The following is a 22,908-nucleotide window of genomic DNA, read 5'->3' as shown; positions in this document are numbered from 1 at the left end:
GCTGCTGAAAGCAGGTATCTGGTTTGTTTGGGTTCTATAATCAAAACAATGTATAACTCCAGCTCTGAGATCCCGGCTGGCTGAAAGCTGGTTTCTGGGGTTTTGTTTAGCTTCTGTATTTGTTACAATGTTTCAAACTGCCAGCTGAGAGGCCGGCAAGGCAGGCGGGGAACGTTGGAGTCCTCTGTCACTGAAGCAAGCAAGCCTCATGTTCGCTTCAGTGCATGGCTGCCGGCCGCCATCTTGGCTGACAGTTAATTTGCATAAGGATATGCTGATTAGCCAATGGGAAGGGTAGCGGTCGTATGCTAATTACCATGTTTCTCTTTTATTAGTGTAGATAAGAAAATAGAGGCTCTGAGAGGAAGAATAATTTGATATAGATCACACAGCTAACTAACGTGGGACAGAAGTCAGGTCCTGTGACAAGCCATGCAGAGCGAAGAGATAAAGGGGACAATGGGAGAAGGTTGGGAGGGAGCTATACCATGCAGGCTTGAGAAAGAGGAGGTACAGCTGGAAGTCATAGGAAATGAGGTTGGAAATAAAGATCAAAGGCACATTTTAGAAGGCCTCTGAAGATTTGAGAGTAGGGAAGTGATACTTCAAGACAGACTTAAGAACATAAAGCTGACTTCATATGTAATGGGATAACAGGGTAGAGGTGGATTTGAAGACAAATTTAGACTGAAGCTACAAACTCAATCCTTGAGGATCCACAGCTGACTTGGGCTCTGGTGAAGCTGGTCTTTTACACCAGAGCTTTTGCCCAGGGAACAATTGACCTGCCTGAAAGTGTCTCCTGTTAGCCTCCACTGCATCTCTCCTCAAATGGAGTTCCCACAAATGGGTGACTTCAGTGAGAAGTTTGTATTTTTTCTACTTGCAACCTAGGCTCTGGTTGTCTTCTTCATTTTCCCATTAATACCTCTGCACACACAGCCTGGTGGATTTCCCAGAACTAGTCCAAGACTTAGACATCTACCTGCAATAAGTTGTGCTAGGGCTCAGATGGAAGCTGCCAAGGAAAACACACTATTTCCTCACGTGCAGGCCCAAATGGAATACAGAATATACGAAAAAAAAAAAAAAAAAAAAAAAAAAAACTGTGGAGAGTGAAATACCCATTGACTTTTGAAACTTCTTGAAACAGAATCCTTAAGAAATCAGTGTCAAGTCCAGCCTGTGTGACACAGTTGGGTGAGCATCATTCATACATCAAGTGGTCACTGGTTTGATACCTGGTCAGGGCACATACCCGGGCTGCAGGCTCAATCCCCACTAGGGGCCTGCCGGAGGCAGCGATTGATGATGTTTCTCTCTCATTGATGTTTCTATCTCTCTCTCCCTCTTCCTTCCTCTTTCTCCAAAATCAATTTAAAAACATTTTAAAAAAAGAAATCAGTGTCAGATTATTTAAAAATGATTAATACCTGCCCTGGCCGGTTTGGCTCAGTGGATAGAGCGTCGGCCTGCGGACTGAAAGGTACCGGGTTCGATTCCGGCCAAGGGCACATGCCCGGGTTGCAGGCTTGATCCCCAGTAGGGGGCGTGTGGAAAGCAGCCAATCAATGATTCTCTCTCATCATTGATGTTTCTATCTCTTCCTCCCTCTCTCTTAAATCAATAAAGAAATATATTAAAAAAAATTTTTTTTTTAAATGATAATACCCAAACTCTGAAGAAAAGCCCTTTATCTCCCTTGTCAAGTTACACATTTAGACTAGTAAGGAGAGAGGCCAAGGCCAGCAGGGTGAAGGAGGTGCTTGCTCTGTCTCAAAGTTCTGAGTTCTGTGTGACACAATCAAATCTGAATGTGTTTGTGCTGCACTTGAGACTGCATTTCCTGAAGTAAGGAAGGCTTTCTGGAAGTTGTTCCTACAAAGATGAGCACGGTGAAGACGTTATTCTAAGTGACAATGAGAAACACTAAATGGCATTATGAGCGTCAAAGGTCAAAACAAATGTAGTAAAGAAAACAACAGAACTTGGATGAAGCCCCAATTAGTTTGGGGAGGGACTAAAGCAAGATATTAAAATGACAAAGAGAAATTGGGCTCTAGCTGGTTTGTCTCAGCGGGTAGAGTGTTGGCCTGCGGACTGAAGGGTCCTAGGTTAGATTCCGGCTAAGCACATGCCTGGGTTCTGGGCTTGATCCCCAGTACGGGGTGTGCAGGAGGCAGCCGATCAATGATTCTCTCTCATCATTGATGTTTCTATCTCTCTATCCTTCTCCCTTCCTCTCTGAAATCAATAAAAATATATTTTTTAAAAAGAGAAATTGGGATGAGGTTGTAGAAGATTAGAAGGGAGTTTACTGGTTACAAGTTTAAAGCACAAGAAAAGGGGTGAATAGGCAAGGAATTAATATTTTTATATATGCTATTATAATATTTGAGATTTTAAACTGTTCATTGATTTCATTAAAAGTTAAATTAAAATAATAAGCTCATTATAGTATACTTTAAAATATTTTTCTTAATTATTTTTAAATATGTATTGAATTTATTTGGGTAATATTGGTTAATAAAATTATATAGGTTTCAGGAATTCTATAATACATCATCTGTATATTGTATTATGTGTTCATCACCCTAAGTCAAGTCTTCTACCACCATTTATCCCCTCTATACCCTCTTCTACCTCTTCTCACCCATTTCCTTCTAGCAATCATCATAAAGGGTTGTCTGTGTCTATGAGTATTTCTTTTTGCTTAATCCCTTCACCCTTTTCATCCAGCTCCCAACCACCTCCCCTCTGACAGCTGTCAGTCTGTTCTCTAAGAATCTGTTCATATTTTGTTTTAGTTTGCCCATTAGATTCCACATATAAGTGAAATCATATGGTATTTGTCTTTCTCTGACTGGCTTATTTCATTTAGCATAATACTCTCCAGGTCCATCCATGCTGTTGCAAAAGGTAAGGAAAATATCAGGTCTAAGAAAAGAAAAATCACATTTAACATTACTTAGAAATAACCACTCTTTGGCAAATATGTTCTCCCATGCAGTGGGCTTTCTTATTGTTCTGTGGATGGTTTCTTTTGCTGTGCAGAAGCTTTTTATTTTGATGTAGTCACATTTGTTTATTTTCTCCTTAGTCTCCATTGCCCTAGGAGCTGTGTCTGTAAAGATATTGCTATGACAAATGTCTGATATTTTGCTGCCTATGGATTCTTCTAAGAGTTTTATGGTTTCCCATCTTACATTTAAGTCCTTTAGCCATTTTGAGTTTGTTTTGTGTACAGTGTAAGTTGGTGATCTAGTTTAACTTTTTGCATGTATCTGACCAAATTTCCCAGCACCATTTATTAAAGAGGCTGTCTTGACTTCATTGTATCCTCTTGCCTCCTTGTCAAATATTAATTGAGTATAATGGCTTGGGTCAATTTCTGGGTTCTCTGTCTGTTCCATTGGTCTACATGTCTGTTCTTGTGCCAGTACCAGGCAGTTTTGAGTACTGTGGCTTGGTAATATAGCTTGATATCTGGTTTTGTGATCCCTCCAACTTTGTTATTCTTTCTCAGAGAACTCATACAACTTAACAAAAGGAAGATAAACAATCCAATCAAAAAATGGGCAAAGGACCTAAATAGACACTTTTCAAAAGAGGACATACAGAAAGCCAAGAGACATATGAAAACATGCTGAAAGTCAGTAATCATCTGAGAGATGCAAATCAAAACAACAATGAGGTACCATCTCACACCTGTCAGAATCACTATCATCAACAAATAAACAAACGACAAGTGGTGGTGAGGAGGTGGAGAAAAAGGAATCCTCATGCACTGCTGGTGGGAATGCAGACTGGTGCAGCCACTGTGGAAAACAGTATGGAGTTTCCTCAAAAAGTTAAAAATGGAACTCCCATTTGACCCAGTGATCCCACTTCTAGGACTATATCCCAAGAATCCAGAAACACCAGTCAGAAAGGATATATGCACCCCTATGTTCTTAGCAGCACAATTTACAGTAGCCAAGATTTGGAAACAGCCTAAATGCCCATCAGCAGATGAGTGGACTAAAAAACTGTGGTACATCTACACAATGGAATACTATGCTGCTATAAAAAAGAAGGAACTTATACCATTTGAAACAGTATGGATGGACCTGGAGATCATTATGCTAAGCAAAATAAGCCAGTCAGAGAAAGATAAATATCACATGATCTCACTCATATGTAGGATATAATGATCAATGTAAACTAATGAACAAAAATAGATCCAGAGACAAATGGCGGGTGGGGGGTAAGAGATCAACCAAAGGACTTATATGCATGCATATTAGCATAACCAATGGACACAAACACTGGGGCAGTGGGGGCTTACCTTCAGGGATGGGAGTGGCAGGGGGGTGTCAATCAGGGAAAAAGGAGACATATGTAATACTTTAAACAATAAAAAAGTAAATTAAAAAAAGAAATAACCACTCTTCATATTTATGTGGTATCGTATAATATTGTGTAATAAACACACAAACAAAAAAATACATATTTCACTAAGTTGGAAACATGCTGTGCATACATAATTTTGCAACCTTAGTTGTCATTTGAAATTATATCATTAATATTTCACATATAATTGAATATTCTTTAAAACTAATATTTTTAATATTGATACAATATTCTATTCTTAAGGATCTTCATTAATTAAATAAATATTTTAGAGCATCTAATATGACCAGGCACTCTCCTAGGCACTTAAACAAAGTGCAGAAATTGATATACTGAGCACCTGGCTTGAGCCATTTACTTCAGATGAGAAATAAATCTCGGTCTAAGTTCCCTGGCAAACAAGACAAAAAAGGCAATTTCCTAATAAAAAGTGGTACCCAAGCCCTAACTGGTTTGGCTCAGTGGATAGAGCATCGGCCTGTGGACTGAAAGGTCCCAGGTTCGATTCCAGTCAAGGGCACATGCCCGGAGGTGCGGGCTCAATCCCCAGTAGGAGGCAGCTGATCAATGATTCTCTTATCATTGATGTTTCTATCTCTCTCTCCCTCTCCTTTCCTCTCTGAGATAAATAAAAAAACATATTTTTTAAAAAGTGGTACCCAAATCTGTCTGGATTTTACCTAACGAATTTGTGAAGAAGAAATACTGAACAATAGAATTGACAATGGTTTTTACACTGTGATTTTGTCAAAGACATAGCAGCATAATATTTAAAATTAAAATTCTGAACTATAAGATCATTCTCAGTTGAGAATGTGGAAGATGAATAACAAGATATTCCGTTTCTGTCAATCAGAACTGCAAATGGAAAAAGAGCTTTGTAGAACATAGGAGCCTCAGAGGTCATCTTTGTCCCACTTCCTATCTATTAAAGGAAATCCTTTAAACTTCTCTAAGTTTCTTTCCAGCTCTAACATTTAATGTCTCTGAGTCTTTCCTAGCTCTTCTCAATCAGGCTAAACATTCCCAATTCCCTCACTGGTCCTTCCATTGTCATGATTTTGATTTGTTTCCAAATCCATGATATGGATTCTATCTAAACCTACTTTGTCTCTTTTCCTGCTGAAATTTTGTTTGATGAGCTAGAAAACTTCCTCACAGATGATGAAAATCAGGCCCAGAAGGACACATATGTAATACCCTTTGTAATACTTTAAGCAATAAAAAAAAAAGTAAAATACAAAAAAAAAATCAGGCCCAGAGAGTTCATGGAGAGTTGGATGGTAGGTGATTTTCAGCCCTGGGCTCTTAAACCTCAGAAAAATGTCATGAGGTCTCAGTCACAATTAGACTTAAAAAAAAAAAAGAAAGAAAAGAAAAAGAAATAAAGCTAATGCTCCACTTGGCTATGACTAGAAAATACCTTTCTTCCATTATTTAAATGAGTCCACTCTGTGGGGGGAACTGTGTTCCATCCAGATGGGAGATCCAGAAGCAAAGTGACTCTGGCCTGTGGAGTATGCTATCTGGCAGAGCTTATTGTAGCGAGAGGCACAAAGCAGGACAAACCAAGGCCTAAAAGCATTTAAGAGCACAGATCGTGTCTAGCTTGGGGACGCTATAAGGTGCTGACTTTTGAACTGAAGTTCAATGAAGGTTCAAGGTTTCAAAAGATAGAGATAGGGAGAGGCCCTTCCGGCTAGAGGGAACAGAGTGAACAAAGGCAAGGAGCCAGCGTGCATGGGCGTGCTTGCGGGGCCAGCAGTGCCCGCACTTGGCTGTACTGCAGGGCACTCAGGGGAGTGGCGAGCTGGACCTGGACAGCCTCAGTCCCCTGAGAAGTCTGGCATTCATTTAGTAGGTCTTATGTGACTAGTTTCATTGCCTTGGCTTTTTTTTTTTATCATTGCCAGCTGTTACGATAAGTTAGTATTTTTCTGGTCTAGCCACCATGTTTGCGAAGTGGCAGGAAAACCCAGGATCTGACTCTCCCTGGCTTCGCAGAGGTGCATGGCCATAACCAAGGAGGAACATATTCAGGGTTAGACAATCATCTTTCATGTAATAGCTCACTGTGACCTTAGGCTGTGGACAGTAATATTTCCATAAGCTTTGTTCTCTCCTGACACAGTGCTCCCTCAGACCTGACCAGTCCTCCATGAAATTCTTGGAACATGTGGCATGTCAAAACAAAGAGAAAGTAGGCAATCTGGAGCTGAGTCACAGCAGCACTAAAAGCAGATGTGCTCTTCTTAGGGTCTGCAGGTTGGAGGTCCCAAGCTAAGCTTCGGCATGGCAGCTGTAAATATTGCTGTCTGTCTTCCCAAGGAGAAAGCAGCAAGACATGTTGTTGAAGTGGTGACCTTCAAACAGTATCCACTAAGAACTGTGTGCCTGTTCACAGGGCTGATGCACGTGCTCTGGGGCACTTGGCCTAATCTTCCTTTTAACTGGGACCCCACTGCCTGATGGGAAAGCAGGAATATAATCAGCTCAAAGTAAATAGATTACCAGGCCACAGTCTCTACACTTCTGATCCTAAATTGTGAGGGATGGATATGCAAGATCCAAAGAAATCACAAGTATCGGGCACAGCCTGGTATCTTAGTGAACAGGAATGCCAAGAAAATGGGAACTCTCAAGAAAACTGGTCAGGCAGGTTTCTCAAAGCAAAGTAAACAAGAGCCCTTCAGCCTCAAAGGCCAAGTGGCTACTTCAAATGCACTCAACCACCAAAATACCCAGCTCTTTGCCTGTGGCTCTAGCTATCTGCCTGGCCTGGGAGGCTCTGCCTGTCCCCTCATGCCCTCAGCAACTCCTCTGAGGCCCAACCCAAGTCCCACCTTTCTCTGTGACCCTACCCACTACAAATTTCCTTCTTCCAAATTCATACTATATATTTAGCAGTGACCTTTCTATTTTCCATTTATTGCTATTTAACTCTTGCAGTTTTTTAATCTTTTATATTTTATCACCAAAGGAGAAGCCCTCTGAGGACCAAGGCCACATCTACTGTTCCCAAATGGCAGATGAGACCAGACTGAGGTGGGGGGCACAGAACAACCTCCCAGTGTTCTCCCACTGTATTTCCCTCTCATTATCAGCTGGAGTCTAAGACATTGCTTTCTTCCTTTGGTCAGTATTATGGGTTGAATGTGTACCCCCAAAATTCATATGCTGAAGTCCCCAGTCCCTAACGTGATGGTATCAGGAGGTGGGGCCTTTGGGAAGTGATTAGGTTTAGATGAGGTTATGAGGGAGGGGCTCTGATCATGATATTAGTGTCCTTATGAGAAAAGACAGAGGAATTTTCTCTCTCTCTCTTCCCCGCCCACCTCCCTCCATTTCCCCCCTCTCTTCACACACACCCAGGAAAGGCCACATGAAGACACAGCAAGAAAATGGCCATCTACAAACCTTACACTGAATCTGCCAGCACCTAGATCTTGGACTTCCCAGCCTCCAGAGCTGTGAGAAATAAATGTCTGTTCTCTAAGCCACCCAGTCTGTGGTATTTTGTTAAAGTGGCCTGAGCTATCCGAGACAGAAAGTACCAGATAATAGGCACATATTACTTGAAAACTGAGCAGCCCCTCTCTTCCATGCTCAATATAAAATACGCAGAGAGCTATAAAGCAGCAACAACTCAACCCCTGACCTCAGTGTTAATAGTTAAAATTTCCAGCAGCTTCTGAACAACAACCAAAAGGGCCAAACTTGACTACTCAAGTAGACACAAGATGGGTCATCATAAGAGGTGCAAGCACAGCTGACAGCACACCACACCTCCCTGTGCACCCTGAGGAAGGGTCCATGGACAACATGGAAGGACACCTCCTTAGTCTGTCTCAAATGTCAGACCTCTGAGGGCAATTCTGAAGTTACAGGGGCATTCAGCTAAGGGGATTCTGAACAGAGGTCCAGGACCGGCATTTAGGGTATATGACTTAGCAACAGGCAGTTCCAGAATTGCTGATAGTGGAAACTTTGCCCTGCCCTCTGGTAGCTGATGTTGTCTGAATCACTCTACATAAATAGCCAGTTTTGCCTCTTCAATGTATTTAGATAATGGGTTGCCTCCCCCTAAAAAGAACTCAAAAGAAGAGTTTAAATTATTATCTTTGACATTTAATACATTTCAAAATCATGTACATCTTAAATGGTTATGGCTTTTCCAGATGCATATCACCATCACCCCAAAAATCCTATCTGATAGTGAAGCCTGCCAATATTACCTTGTTGTCATCTTAATCCACTATGGAAACGCATTAATGAGTAACACCAAGTCAGCCTCCCCCAAGCACCACCTTGGGCTAAAGCACGGGGTAGTTGCACAAGTCATGTCTGCTTGTTGACAAGCAGCATTCTCTAGCTGCCTTTGATGATCGAGCCAATATTTCTGACATTATTTCTTGACTCGAGACTACAGATGCCCCAACATGATTTCCTTCCCAGAGTGGAAAGAAGACTGGGATGGCAGATGGCCAGCCGGGATTCCCAAAATGCCTGATGCTGTCCTGTGGCTGCAAAAATGCAGGCATGCTAGCCAGAACGGACTTTCAAAAGCTATTTCTACAAATGTACTACCAAGCCTTTTGGCAACCTTTGGAGTACAAGGTCTTTCATTCATTCCTTCTATAGATAAATTTAAAAAAAATATGAGTATAGAACTTGGAAGTCCCTGGAAGTCCCTGAGTAAAACACGTAGCCACCCCGCTGCTGAGCAAGAGGCTCAAGAGAGGCATATTTCTGCGGGCTTTTCCAGTGTGGAAGGTAAATTCACCAAAGGCCCTACACTGTGCAGAAAGAGGGGCTCTGCTCATCTGCCTATATCATTTAAGAGATGATCCTAGTATGGTGAAGGGTAGGGAAGGCCTTTCCATTAAGTCACTAGTGACTTTATTTTTTTAATATATTTTTATTGATTAAGATATTACATATGTGTCCTTATCCCCACATTATCCCCTACCCCCCGCTCATGCCCTCACCCCCCCGTTGTCCGTGTCCATTGGTTAGGCCTATATGCTTGCATATAAGTCCTTTGGTTGATCTCTCCCCCTTACCCCCACCCTCCCCCACTAGTGACTTTAAAACCGAGTTTTGTTTTGCAAACACCATTATCTCTCCTTCTTCCTCCTTCTCCCTGCTTCCCAAATCCTGTCTCCCCTGTGGTTCATACAGAGCTACAGCTCCCTAAGCTTTCACCTGTCTCAGTGCAGGGTGTTACTTGCATCAAAACAGATTTGCAACCCCATACACACCAGAGGAAGATGGAGACTCGGGGAAAGGGAAGGCAGGAGAAACATATCACAAGGGTTTGAAACAACAGCAAGAAGAATGAGGTGAAACCCCACCTGAAAAGGGTTCCTTCACTTAAATCACCTGCGGCTCAGTGCCTTCCGTGTAGACAGCAAGCTGCTGGAGGGCAGGAACCACAGCTGCTGCCTCCTTGAATCTATCCCCACAACCAGGCCCATATTCTTAGCCCTGTGCTTTATTTACTACTTTCCACGCAGTAAAAGCTAAAGAAGTGTAATAGTTTGAGTGAAACAAATAAATGTCTCTTGTGACACACAAGTGGTCATTCCCGAGTATCCTGATTGCTTGTTAAAAACATACATTTCCCCAAACTGGTGAATCCAATTGACAGAGAGGAGCCTGTGAATCTGTACTTTCACTAGCATGACAGCTGACTCCTAGCAGTTTGGGAAATGCTGGGAGAACTACCCTCTGTAGTCTGAACAACCAGGGGCAAATTCCAGTTTGGGAACTTCTTGGCTGTCTAACTCGGAGCATCACTGATTGGCTGCCTCTGCATGCTCCCCACTGGGGATTGACCCTGCAACCTGGGCATGTGCCCTGACCGGGAATCGAACCGTGATCTCCTGGGTCATAGGTCGACCACTGAGTCACGCTGGCCGGGTTTGGCTAACTGGAATCTCATTTTTCTCTTCTGCAAAATGAGAATAATGATGTCTATTTTGTAACATCATTAAAAAGATTTTAAAAGCAATTTCAAGAGAATAACAAAGGTCCTGATGTGTAGTGGGTTTTTTCTAAAGGTCCGTTCCCCTTTATCCAGAAAACACTAGGGAACTACTGAAAGCTTCTGAGCAGATCATGTCCAGATTGTTGCTTTACCTTCAAGTCCCTCTGGGACACCCAGGCAAATGGCTGCCTAGCCTATTCCATAACACCTCCAGTGACAAAAGATCAAACTTACTATCTCTGGAAGCAGACCATTCATTTGCAGACAACTTTAATCATTAGCAATTTATTCCTCTTGTTGAGCTGAGATCTGCCTTGGGTGACAGAACAAATTTAATCCCTTTTCCACATGATAGGCTGATGCAATTAACTTAGATAAGGTAAGTGAGGAGTAGTGTGGGGGGTCCATTTTGAACACCCTGCACTGGGAGGGCCGGTTCAGGCCTATGTCCGGCAAGTAGATGCTATGCATGTCTGCAGTTCAGTAAAGAGATCAGGGGCATCACTTACACAATGACATGATTTGAAGTTGTGAAAGTTCTTTGTAATACTTTAAGCAATAAAACAAAATTTTTTTAAAAAAGAAAGTAAATGACATTGCCATTTAGGGGCAGAGGTAATGAACAGGATTGAGGAATGCTCAGCGAGGTAGGAAGAGAGCCTTTAAAGAAAAAAACAGCCCTAACCGGTTTGGCTCAGTGGCTAGAGCGTCGGCCTACAGACTCAAGGGTCCCAGGTTTGATTCCAGTCAAGGGCATGTACCTTGGTTGCGGGCACATACCCAGTAGGGAGTGTGCAGGAGGCAGCTGATCGATGTTTCTCCTCATCAATGTTTCTAAAACTCTATCCCTTTCCCTTCCTCTTTGTAAAAAATTAATAAAATATATTTTTTAAAAAAAGAAAAAAAACAAACAAGTAAGCCATGGAAACAAATGTGGTGAAGAAGAAGAAGAAGAAGGCAGAGGATCAGTAAACCAGTCATTGAATTTGACGACTAAGAGGCCACCACTGCTTCCTGGCAGACCTGGGCATCTGCTCCGCTGGAGCTGCTGGGATCACAACACCAAACTGAAAAGCAGATGCACACTTCCCCTCCTACTGAAAGAGAGGTAATTTGGAGAAATAGCAGCAGCAAGGACAGATGACTCTAACACTTCCCAGCCTGCATGGTAAGACGGGTTTCTCCAAATAAGGCTTTCATGCTCCCTCCTATCTACTGGAGAAACTGCCTAGTAAGTCTGTCCTGGAGATTAATCACAGAGAAGAAACCCATTTTCCTTTTTAATCCTGCACTTGCTCAACTTCCTGAAACATTTTTTTTTTACATAATACTACCAACCTCTCCAGGAACTAGTGTTTCCTAGCAAAGAATTGGGCAAATAAATGTGGGAAACAGAAGAAGAGAGACAAGATGAGAGTTTAAGGGACAACTGGTATCAAGGGAATTTTTTTCTTTTCTTTTAAGAATGGATGAAAGTTGAATATGTTTACATGTGGAAGAAAGGGAACCAAGTGTAGAGTGAAAGGCTCAAAACAAGCACAAAAGGAAATAGAGCAAGCCTGGCTCCAGGAGAGGGGTTAGCTTAGCGAAGGACCTCAGGTCACTGCTTCAGCCAGGAAACATTATTTTTTAATTAAGTCTAGTGATCACAAATGTTCACTATCCTAAACCATATTTGCTTTGCTCAGATGATACAATGTTATCAAGATAAGGTTAAGGACAGATTATGTAAACTGGATAAACTGCTTAGCTAGAACCAGAGTGCATCTCCACCCTCCTCCCCAGAGTTTTCCTGGCTGGGGCCAGAGAAGAGGGCTCCAGGTCTTCCAGGTTGGGAGCTAACGCCCCACTGCTCCTGCTCAGGCAGGGCGAGCTCTAGCACAAGATAGACAGAGAGGGAAAATCTAAAAATAAAGCTCTCTGAAAAAACTGTCTTGCCTAAAGAGTAGCTTCCCACGCACTCTGTAGTGCCACATCTGTGGGGGCTGAAAGCACAGAACGGAACAATCCTGACCAAGTCACGTATGTACTACCCTTTAGCAGGGGGGGGAGGGGGCCACAGTGCATTGCTGATCCTCCCCATTAGTGCCCCAGTGTCAGGAGACTGAAAAGATCACGGTGACTACTCCAGCCTTCCTGCTCTCCTCCTTTCTCAGCGGGAGGTGAGCACAGCACATGTGAAGAAAGCTGCTCCACAAGGAGTGGAATTGAGTGCTTATTTTAGAAAAGAACTATGAAGGGGTTAGTGGGCTTCAGGCTCAAAGTGGGGCTCCCTCTGTCCCACTCCTAGCAGTAGGGTCACAGATAAATGACCAACTGAAGAAAAAAAAAATCAACTACCCTGAAAAGAGCTGCAATTAGCCTTTCTGTCAGTTGGCTATCTTCATTTCCAACCCCAAGCACAGAACAGTTGTCATGTTGCCGGGCAACTAGCATATGCAACCTCACCTCCTAACCTCCCAGCTGGTATCAGAGGCCACTAGAAAAAGTTCAACCCAAGAGGTTTATACAACCCCATATGTAAGTATTAAACACCCAGGGAGGGAGGAAGGAGGCAGCCAGCTCAGGGGAGTAATCCCACCACCTCTTTCTCTAAGGAGTTTATTGCACCAACTATTGGAGTTTTGCCAAGAAGCCCAGGCAGGAAGAAGGAAATTAATCCTACCAGGAGGCCATAGTGTTCATTTAGCAGTCCAACTCCCCAGGAGGTTTGTACTTTGACCTGACAAAGTATGACAATATGCCTTGAGGGTCAGAAGCTCAACCTTGGACAATATCTTGGAATAATTTTCAGCAGCAATACACACAAAGCTGCACATCCACCCGCCCTTCCTGGGGAATGCACACCATCCTGCCCCATGTCCCATGACTCAGATACAGTAGACCAGTGCAGCAGGGAGCAAGCAAACACAATTAAAAAAAGAAAAAAAGAATGCAACAACCTGTCAGTTCCTTGGTCTCTTAAAAGAGACCCTGGACCAGAACACAGTGGTAGTTGATACGCTCAGATATAAAGCCTGGGGTGTATTATGCACATGTGAAAGGGAGAAGGGATGCAAAGTTTCCCCCTCAAATCACAAATTGTAAGCAAAATACTTTGAACATACCAGTGCTATTTGAATGCTGACTAGCAACAATCACCCAATAGCCCTTTCTGATTGGAGCACACTAAAAAGTTCCCATACTGAGTCATTCATGAACAAAAAAGAAGAAGCCAAGCCAGCTCCTGACCAGGAGGAGATAGTACTGGCCAGAAAGTACACAACCTGAGCATAGAGTTGGAAGTGTTGTTGTAGTGCTGGGAGTACACACTCCCTACCCCACTAGGTAAACAAGGGCTGGGTTGGACCAGACTCCCCTTGTGCAGCACAAGGCCTATGGCTTGGAAGTGGGACTCACCTGACATACAAGGACCTCTTCTCACTTGTTCGGAGGGACCCAGACCCAGAGCTCATGCTGCTGTTCATCATTTGTTCTCGCAAGTCATGTATCTTCGATTCAAAGCGACTGTACTCTGTCAGGAAGACAAGGGAAAGGGCAGGAAAAGAATGAAGCCAAGGAGAGGTACTGAACCTGCACGCCCGTGGCCCGAGCCAGAGGACACTTGGCTTCATGCAGCCAGAGCCAGCCCAGTCAATCTTTGCCTGGATAGGCAGAGTCCCTCCTCCAGGCACAAAAAGGCAGACTTCTCTCCACCCTACACACTCATAGAAGGAAAGAACACACCCGGAAAAGGAGTAACATTTTGATGTATCAAATGGAAAAGGCTTTTATCTGCCTTGAAATCCTTAAAAGAAAACTGGAAGGAGGTTCCACTGTGGCTTTCATAAATCTTTAGAGCAGGTGCTAAGGCCCAAGGAGAGCAGATGGGAAAGAATTTCCCAAAAAGAGGACTGCAGAGAACAGATGGCCATGAGAGCAGGGTGGAGGGGCTGGAAAGGACCCGAGGCCATTAAATTATTGTTAGGCAAGGAAGCCGATTTGTTTCTAGGTGTCTTTTTTGAGGGGGAATACTGGAACCCTGTGCCAAAGTAAAAACAAACAAACCTCACAATCAGATAAGGAGATCACAAAGCTCCCCTGAGTTATCTCCATTTTAATAAACAGGGTCTTTGGCCTCAGTATCAATTAAACATTAAAACTAAATTCACTCAATCCTAGAAGTCTGCTAATACCTCCCTCCTCCAAAATCACCTAGTCAGTAGGATCATAAATACAGGCCCAGCTTGGAGGCCTGCTGACACCATCTTAACCACCTGAACCACCTTATCACTCTGTGAAAGTAACTATAGGTTTACACCAAATTTAAGAAAACCTGATTAGGAAAACTAACTATAGCCATTATAACTTTATTATAAAAGGCTTTTTTATAGGACTGCCTTACTGTGACATTGTCCTAATACATTTAAAATATGATACTCATTACACACACATAATTCCACAACATTTTTCAAGTCTTTAATTGCTACATGAAATGGATATATCTAAAGCACAGGCTGTGGAAATGGTAGAAAACAGGTATGCTTCATTATGACCAGCTGAATTTAAAAGAAGTCAAAATTTATTCTAGGGATTGAAGGTGGGGAATTGCTCTAAAACATAAACACATTTCCGGGGGGCGGGGGGGGAATTCCACAAAAGCATTTTCATGCACCATGGAGGGCTGGCAAGAAGCATCCCCATGTAGTCTGTGTGACTGTACCGGCAGAAAACAAAACATCTGTTCCAACACCTGACACCCCACTTCCCTCAGCAAAGCAACCTGACCTTCAGCTAGGTATAAAGCAGTGGTTCTCAACCTTCCTAATGCCGCGACCCTTTAATACAGTTCCTCATGTTGTGGTGACCCCCAACCATAAAATTATTTTCGTTGCTACTTCATAACTGTAATTTTGCTATTGTTATGAATCATAATGTAAGTATCTGATACGCAGGATGTATTTTCATTGTTACAAATTGAACATAATTAAAGCATAGTGATTAATCACAAAAACAATATGTAATTACATATGTGTTTTCCGATGGTCTTAGGTGACCCCTGTGAAAGGGTTGTTCGATCCCCAAAGGGGTCGCGACCCACAGGTTGAGAACCGCTGGTATAAAGGGAAATGTTAAAAAGCCTAAAGGGGAGGGAATGGGGTTTTAACTCTCAAAGTAATCTCTTCTCAACAGTTTCTTTTTGTTCACACTGATACCAATGAAGCCAACTGCTTAGGTTCATGTGCTTTCATTCATCATGCACTGGTGTTAGAGTGATTTGTCCTCATTACCTACTCTGGTCCCTGAAATCCTACAGGAAGTAGTTAAATCACTGACTCACCCATTAAATGCTATGTGTGGGGGAGAGAAACATCAGCAGGACAATGTCCCTGTTCTGAGGGTTACCTGGTAACACATTAATTTCAATGAGGCATCCCAATCTAAAGGTAGAGGGTGGTGATTGATCTGTCATAGAAGCCCTGGACTGCCCAAGAGCGCAGCAGCAGGACTGTATACCTCTAGAGCTGCCTGAGCACTGGCCCCACCCCACGGTTTGGCCCTCCATCCTGGCCCTCTCTAGTTGGCTCCTTTCTGGCTGTGCTTCTCACTGATGGGCTAAGAGGAGAACTGGGTGAGACAAAGAGATTTCTGACAAGGCAGCCCTTTCTTGAGGAAGATAAGTAAAAGGCAGAAATATGCCTTGAACCCAGAAAAAAATACACCAAACCTATCCTTAAGCCATTTTCCCTCTCTCACAACTTGTTTATATATTCCCTTCTTTGGAATTGACTTGCCTGCTGAACTCCAACTTAGCAGCAGGTCATGGCAGTTGCTTAGTAACTACATTACTTAAAAAATCCTTTAAAAAAAAGCAACAACCACCAAACCACCATTTCCTCAAAGCTCCTAATCCAAGGTTGATAATACTGGGCCAGAGGGCCCACTTAAAATAGACTACAGAAAGAGAACAAGGCTATTGCTTTAAGGAATCCACTTTCTGTTTTCTACTTGCTACTAAGCTTTCAAGTCTATTAAATTGTGTTTTATTCATTTTTTCCTATTCAGATGATCCCCTTGAGTTTCAGATGCTCATCGGGTCTCAGCTTTTATTTGTAGAGTTATCTAACGTCTAGTAGGCACAGAGTAGCCTCTGAATAAATGATTGTTGGGTAAATGAGCAAATTAGAAAACTGCCCAAGTCGACACTTCTGTTCTCAAACTAATAAACCTAATGGTTTATTTAACTGATGGCTGCCAGCTTCACTGAGGGCTTGGAAAGGTAGTTAAGAAGTATTCCCATTTACTTCCTTACCAGGTTTAACTGTTGGGAGCAATTGGGATGTTTTCTAAACATCCTTCTGAGATGTTAATAACCCACAGTGGGCATCTGATTAAGAGACTTTGTTTATAATAAAGGGGAAAAAATTCTAACATAAAAAAACTGTTTAAAATAGTCTTAAGATAGATAGTACCTCATCTTAATATTTAGAGCAGGGGTCCTCAAACTATGGCCCGCAGGCCACATGCAAATACAAATATTGTATTTGTTCCCGTTTTGTTTTTTTACTTCAAAATAAGATATGTGCAGTGTGCATAGGAATTTGTTCATAGTTTTTTTTAAAAACTATAGTCCAGCCCTCCAATGGTCTGAGGGACAGTGAACTGGCCCCCTGTTTAAAAAGTTTGAGGACCCCTGATTTAGAGGCACCATTTCCAAGAACAGAAGCTTCACTTAAAAATTATCTGAATTTCACCTGGCCAGTGTGGCTCAGTGGCTGAGTGTCAACCCATGAACCAGGAGGTCAAGGTTTGATTCCCAGTCAGGGCACATGCCTGGGTTGCTGGCTCCATTCCCAGTAGGGGGCATGTGGGAGGCAGCCGATGGAAGATTCTCTCTCATCATGGGTGTTTCTATCTCTCTCTCCCTCTCCCTTCCTCTCTGAAATCAATAACAGCATATTTAAAAAAAATCATTTGAATTCAGCCTGGCCAGGTGGCTCAGCTGGTTGGAGCTGAGTCCAGTACACCAAAAAGGTTGCAGTTTGATTTCTTGGTCAGGGCACATGCCTGGGTTGTGGGTTGGATCCACAGTCTGGACGCATATGGGAGGCAACTGATCAATGTTTCTCCCTTTTCCTTCCTACCTTCCTTTCTTCCACTCTCTCTAAAAATCAATGGAAAACATATCCTCAGGTGAGGATTTAAAAAAATCATCTGAATTCTAAGGCCTCACAATTTGCCAAGGTGTGAAAGTCACTGCCAAGGAAGCCCACCAGACCAGCCTCAACTCAAAGGGCCCACTTCAAATATGATACTTTAAAACAACACTTATTACTAAAATCTCGACTACTGAACTGTGTTTTATTCATTTTTCCCATTCAGATGAACCCAACCATTTGTGACCCACAAAGATGTCCATGGTGAATCATCGCATCCCTCGTTCCCTTTGCTTATCACAGAGAATAATGAGAGGGAGGGAGCACAATTAGTGGTCATTTCCCCAAACACAGGGTTTCTCACTGACCAACTGGGGTGCCTCTTGGACTCTACCAGACACTGACTCAAAACTTACTGAGCAGGCTCAGGAATCTGCATTTTTACCAAGCATCAATAGTTATTAAATATGGTGATTCTGATGCCCAATAAAGCTTGAAACTGCTGGTCTTGGCTTACAAAATTGAGTTTTGTTTTATTCAGAGAAAAGATAAGTACATTGTGTCTCAAAAGGTAGGGCAAGAGGGTTGCCCTACCCTCTCAAAAGAAACCAAAAAACAAAACAACCCTGACAATATAATTGCAAATCCCACAGGAAAGGAAAGTGCTAAAGAGGCCTCTGTCCAATGTGCCTGCAAAGAAAGTTAATGAGTTTACAATTTTTTAATTATAAAAGTAGCACATGATTTTTACAAATCTTTAACTTTTTTCTTTAGAAACTCCTGTATCATTTCCCCATCCCACTACCCAGAAGTAATGAATTAGTATTTTTCGTATGCATCCTTCCAGACTTACTTCCATATATAGTTGGACTTGAACAATACAGGTTTGAACTGCACAGGTCCACTTGTACAGTTTTTTTTCAATGAATACTATATGTGTATTTTGTCTTCCTTATGATTTCTTAATAACCTTTACTCTAGTTTACTTTATTGTAAGAATGCAGTATATAAAACATATAACATACAAAATATGTGTTCATTGACTATTTATGTTATCAGTAAGGCTATTAGTTAAGTTTGGTGAGAGTCAAAAGTTATATGTCCCTAACCCCTGCATTGTTCAAGGGTCAACATGTACCTACTTTTTTCTATACTCTGGTATGTCATGGAAACCCATCCATGTCAGTACATAGAGATCTAGCTCATTCTTTTCAATAGCTGCATAGTATTTATTCCATATTATGGATAGACCATAACTTATTCAATCATATCCCAACTGATGCACATTTAAATTATTTACAATTTTTTTATATTACTAACAATGCTGCACTATATATTTCTATGAGTATTACCATAGCATGGATTCCTAGAAGTGAAACTGCAGGGTCAAATTATATTCACATGAAAATATTTGATTGGCCTTACCACATTGAACCCCAATATTCTGTAACCTTTATGACTGGAAGTGAGGATAAACTGCTATTCTAAAACTTCCAGTACTCTTGAACACAACTTGTTTATTCCTACCTGTTATTACCTTCTCCTAGAATTTTTGAGGAAGTGGAAGCAGAATTTACCTTTGAGGACAGATTGATCTTTTGTTTGGGGAAAAACACTCTAATGAGCCTTCAAGTTATGACAAAGTCAAGTCAAGATTGTATTCTGGAGTAGACAAAGACAAAGAGGAGCCTCAAATGTTCTCTCTGCATAAGCACAGAAAAGGTCCTTCTGTGGGTGGAGTTGCTGGTTCAAAGGGCTTGTCCTAACAGGTAACTCCATCTTCCTCCAGAAATATCTACCTCTAGATCTGACCACTCTGCCTCCCCCTACTTGATAACCTCAGGCCAAACCTCCCTGTTACTGTAAATGGCACTTTCTTCTATCCCCCACCCCACTTCCCCGGGCACAATGGGCACAAGTGTTTCTTCAAGTTTTGCTGCATTGCATCCTAATTGCTTCCTCAATCCATCTATTTCTAACTTTATCTCCTTGCCTTCCTGTTGATTTTGCCTCTTCATTTTCTTTCTTGCCTTGATCTAGGTCACATTGTGTCATCTCTTCTCTTTACCACCGCTGTACTGCCCGAACTGGGCTTCTGCCCCCAGGCTCTCCAAATTCCAGTACAGCTTAGATTCTTATTTGGAAAGCCTTCCTAAAACTTCAACGTGTAGCCTCCCTGTTCAAGTATCTATAATAACAGCAACTGAAGTATTTTACTTTAATATCTCAACTAAACTTTTAAAGATGGCTACAACCATCCTCCCCTCACTCCCAGCCTATGTATCCCATCTCTCATTACACAGATCCTCTTGTGAGCTAGCCTGGCTGGAACTTTTTTTTTTCTGGCTGAAACTCTTGAACACAATGTGGTAATTCCTACCTGTTACTACCTTCTCCTAGAATTTTCTCCCCTGCCTGACACTGAACCACCTTTTTCATCCTAGAAGTTTTATTCATTCATTTATTTATTCAAACATTTATTGAATGTCCACTGTGTGCCAGGCACTGTGAGAATTGCTGGATATATAATGGTAATCAAAATAGTTCCTAGAAATTACAATCATGAAACAAACAACTCTTTAATTACAATCTATAATAATAAAAGTGTAATATGCTAATCAGACGAAGCCAGGGCTGCAAGGGAAGCCTGGGTCCCGGGTGCCAGAGGGAAGCCGGTGTTGGCAGCTGGGGGAAGGAAGGCCTACTCTTGCATGAATTTCATGCATCGGGCCTCTAGTTTTAATTATAACTGTGACAAATGCTATGAAGAAAATGCTAAGAGAGAAACTAAAATATATGTTAACAAAGGTTTCCCTGAGGAAGTGACATTTAAGCTGACCCTTTGAGGATGAAGAGTTAGCAAGGGGAAGAGGGGTGGATAAAGCACAGTGAGGGTACAAAATATGTGGATCATGGGCAAATAAAGGGGATACTGGCAGATCATGCAAGGGAGGTAGGCGGGTGTCAGATCATGAAAGGGATTATGAACTATAGTAAGGATTGTTACTTCTATCCTAAGAAGTCATTGAAAGATTGTAAGTAAAGGAGTGACATGATCAGGGTGGGTGGGTAGGTGTGTGTGTGTCACTTTGGCTATTGTTGGCCAAATAAGTGTGGTGCCTTACATGAAAACTTAAGTTCCTTGACAGCAGAGAACCATGCTTTCTCTTTCTGTCTGGGCCCTATAGCCCCCAATATAAGTAACCCCTGATTTTACTGCATCCAAACCAGCTAGCTCCCTAGCCTCTACTCAAGTATGTCCAATGTTTGGAAGCTCTCTATCCTTTAATTATTAGACAACACTATTCAAGAGAAAATTTTGGGGCTCTTTTGCCAGCTGATCCTAATTTTGGTATCTAAAGCAACATAAAACATGATCGGTTCTCTTTTTCATAACAGTGTGAAGAAATCGTTTAAAGAAGGTTAAAGGGCTAAGAAAGCCTGGAGCAGGTTCTAAGACTACTGAATAAGATTGACTAACTAGAGAGAGACCAAGATGGCGGCATAGGTAAACACCGCAGACTGCTGCCGCAAACAACCACTTCAAAAATACAACTAAAAGACGGAACGGACATCACCCAGAACCGCAGGAAGGCTGGCTGAGGAGAGACTCTTCAACTAGAAGGAAAAATAACAGCACACCGAGGCTCAGAGGAGGCGCAGTGTGGAAAAAACTCAGGTGCGGAGGTGCGCGCGCAAAGCGGGCTGGTGGCTGAGAGCGCGGTTGTCGTTTTCGGTCAGGGGGGAGTCTCAGACTCTGAGCTCCAGATACGGGCGAATCGCTGGGGACTCGGACCCAAACGGGAGAAGCGGGAGTGTCTGGCATCAGTTGGAAGGCAGCTTTCCCTCCGAGGTTTGCAGCGGTTCCGGGGGTTCTGAGAAGCAGAGCCTCTGGGAACGGGACTGAGAGGGGCCATAACCGCTCCCTCCGCCCGCCCGCCCTGTTGAGCCCGCCCCGCCCAAGCCCTGCGCAGAGCCATTTGCCAGATCGCCTCAGGCAAAGGCTAGATTAGCACCTCCCCAGAGGACAGAAGTTTTCCGCGGCAGACACAGCTGATTCACACAGCCAGTCGGCCTGGTGGTCAAATCCCTCTAGTATTAACTACAACAATCAAGGCTCAACTAGAACAAGACTGCGCACAAAGACCACTAGGGGGTGCACCAAGAAAGCATAAAAAATGCGGAGACAAAAAAACATGACAGAAATGGAGGATATAGAGCTAAAAATCGCAATTTTGAGGGCTTGCAAAAATGTGCTAGAAGCTGTCAATAAACTTGAGGAGAGAGTCACGAAAACTAATGAGACCCTCGATGCTATGATAAAGAACCAACTAGAAATTAAGCATACACGGACTGAAATAAAGAATATTATACAGACACCCAATAGCAGACCAGAGGAGCGCAAGAATCAAGCCAAAGATTTGAAATGCGAAGAAGCAAAAAACACCCAACCGGAAAAGCAAAATGAAAAAAGAATCCGAAAATACGAAGATAGTGTAAGGAGCCTCTGGGACAGCTTCAAGCGTACAAACATCAGAATAATTGGGGTGCCAGAAGATGAGAGACAGCAAGATATTGAAAACCTATTTGAAGAAATAATGGCAGAAAACTTCCCCCACCTGGTGAAAGAAATGGACTTACAGGTCCAAGAAGCGCAGAGAACCCCAAACAAAAGGAATCCAAAGAGGACCACACCAAGACACATCATAATTAAAATGCCAAGAGCAAAAGACAAAGAGAGAATCTTAAAAGCAGCAAGAGAAAGAGACTCAATTACCTACAAGGGAATACCCATACGACTGTCAGCTGATTTCTCAACAGAAACTTGGCAGGCCAGAAGGGAATGGCAAGAAATATTCAAAGTGCTGAATACCAAGAACCTACAACCAAGAATACTTTATCCAGCAAAGCTATCATTCAGAATTGAAGGTCAGATAAAGAGCTTCACAGATAAGGAAAAGCTAAAGGAGTTCATCACCACTAAACCAGTATTATACGAAATGCTGAAAGGTATCCTTTAAGAAGAGGAAGAAGAAAAAGGTAAAGATACAAATTGTGAACAACAAACATGCATCTATCAACAAGTGAATCTAAGAACCAAGTGAATAAATAATCTGATGTACAGAATGAACTGGTGATTATAATGAATCAGGGACATAGAAAGGGAATGGACTGACTATTCTTGGGGGGGAAAGGGAAATGGGAGATGCAGGAAGAGACTGGACAAAAATCGTGCACCTATGGATGAGGACAGTGGGTGGGGAGTGAGGGCGGAGGGTGGGGCGGGAACTGGGAGGAGGGGAGTTATGGGGGGGAAAAAAAGAGGAACAAATGTAACCTGAACAATAAAGATTTAATTAAAAAAAAAAAAAAAGATTGACTAAAAAGTAA

At 42.4% G+C, this 22,908-nt stretch overlaps 1 protein-coding gene across 6 annotated transcripts in view; it reads right to left on the bottom strand.

Moving 5' to 3' along the window:
* Positions 1-22,908, bottom strand: part of DLG3 (discs, large homolog 3 (Drosophila)) — a 58,068-nt gene that overhangs the window by 12,258 nt on the left and 22,902 nt on the right. For all 6 annotated transcript variants that reach the window (XM_005882851.2, XM_005882852.2, XM_014530506.1 and 3 more), the window contains one exon: positions 13,781-13,895. In XM_005882851.2, coding sequence (XP_005882913.1) covers positions 13,781-13,895 — 115 coding nt within the window. The remainder of the gene's footprint in view (positions 1-13,780; positions 13,896-22,908) is intronic.

Source organism: Myotis brandtii, unplaced genomic scaffold (assembly GCF_000412655.1).
Source record: "Myotis brandtii unplaced genomic scaffold, ASM41265v1 scaffold741, whole genome shotgun sequence".
In the NCBI taxonomy this organism is placed as follows: domain Eukaryota; kingdom Metazoa; phylum Chordata; class Mammalia; order Chiroptera; family Vespertilionidae; genus Myotis; species Myotis brandtii.
Note: the sequence above shows the minus strand (reverse complement) of the source record. Positions and strands in the feature narration are given on the sequence as shown.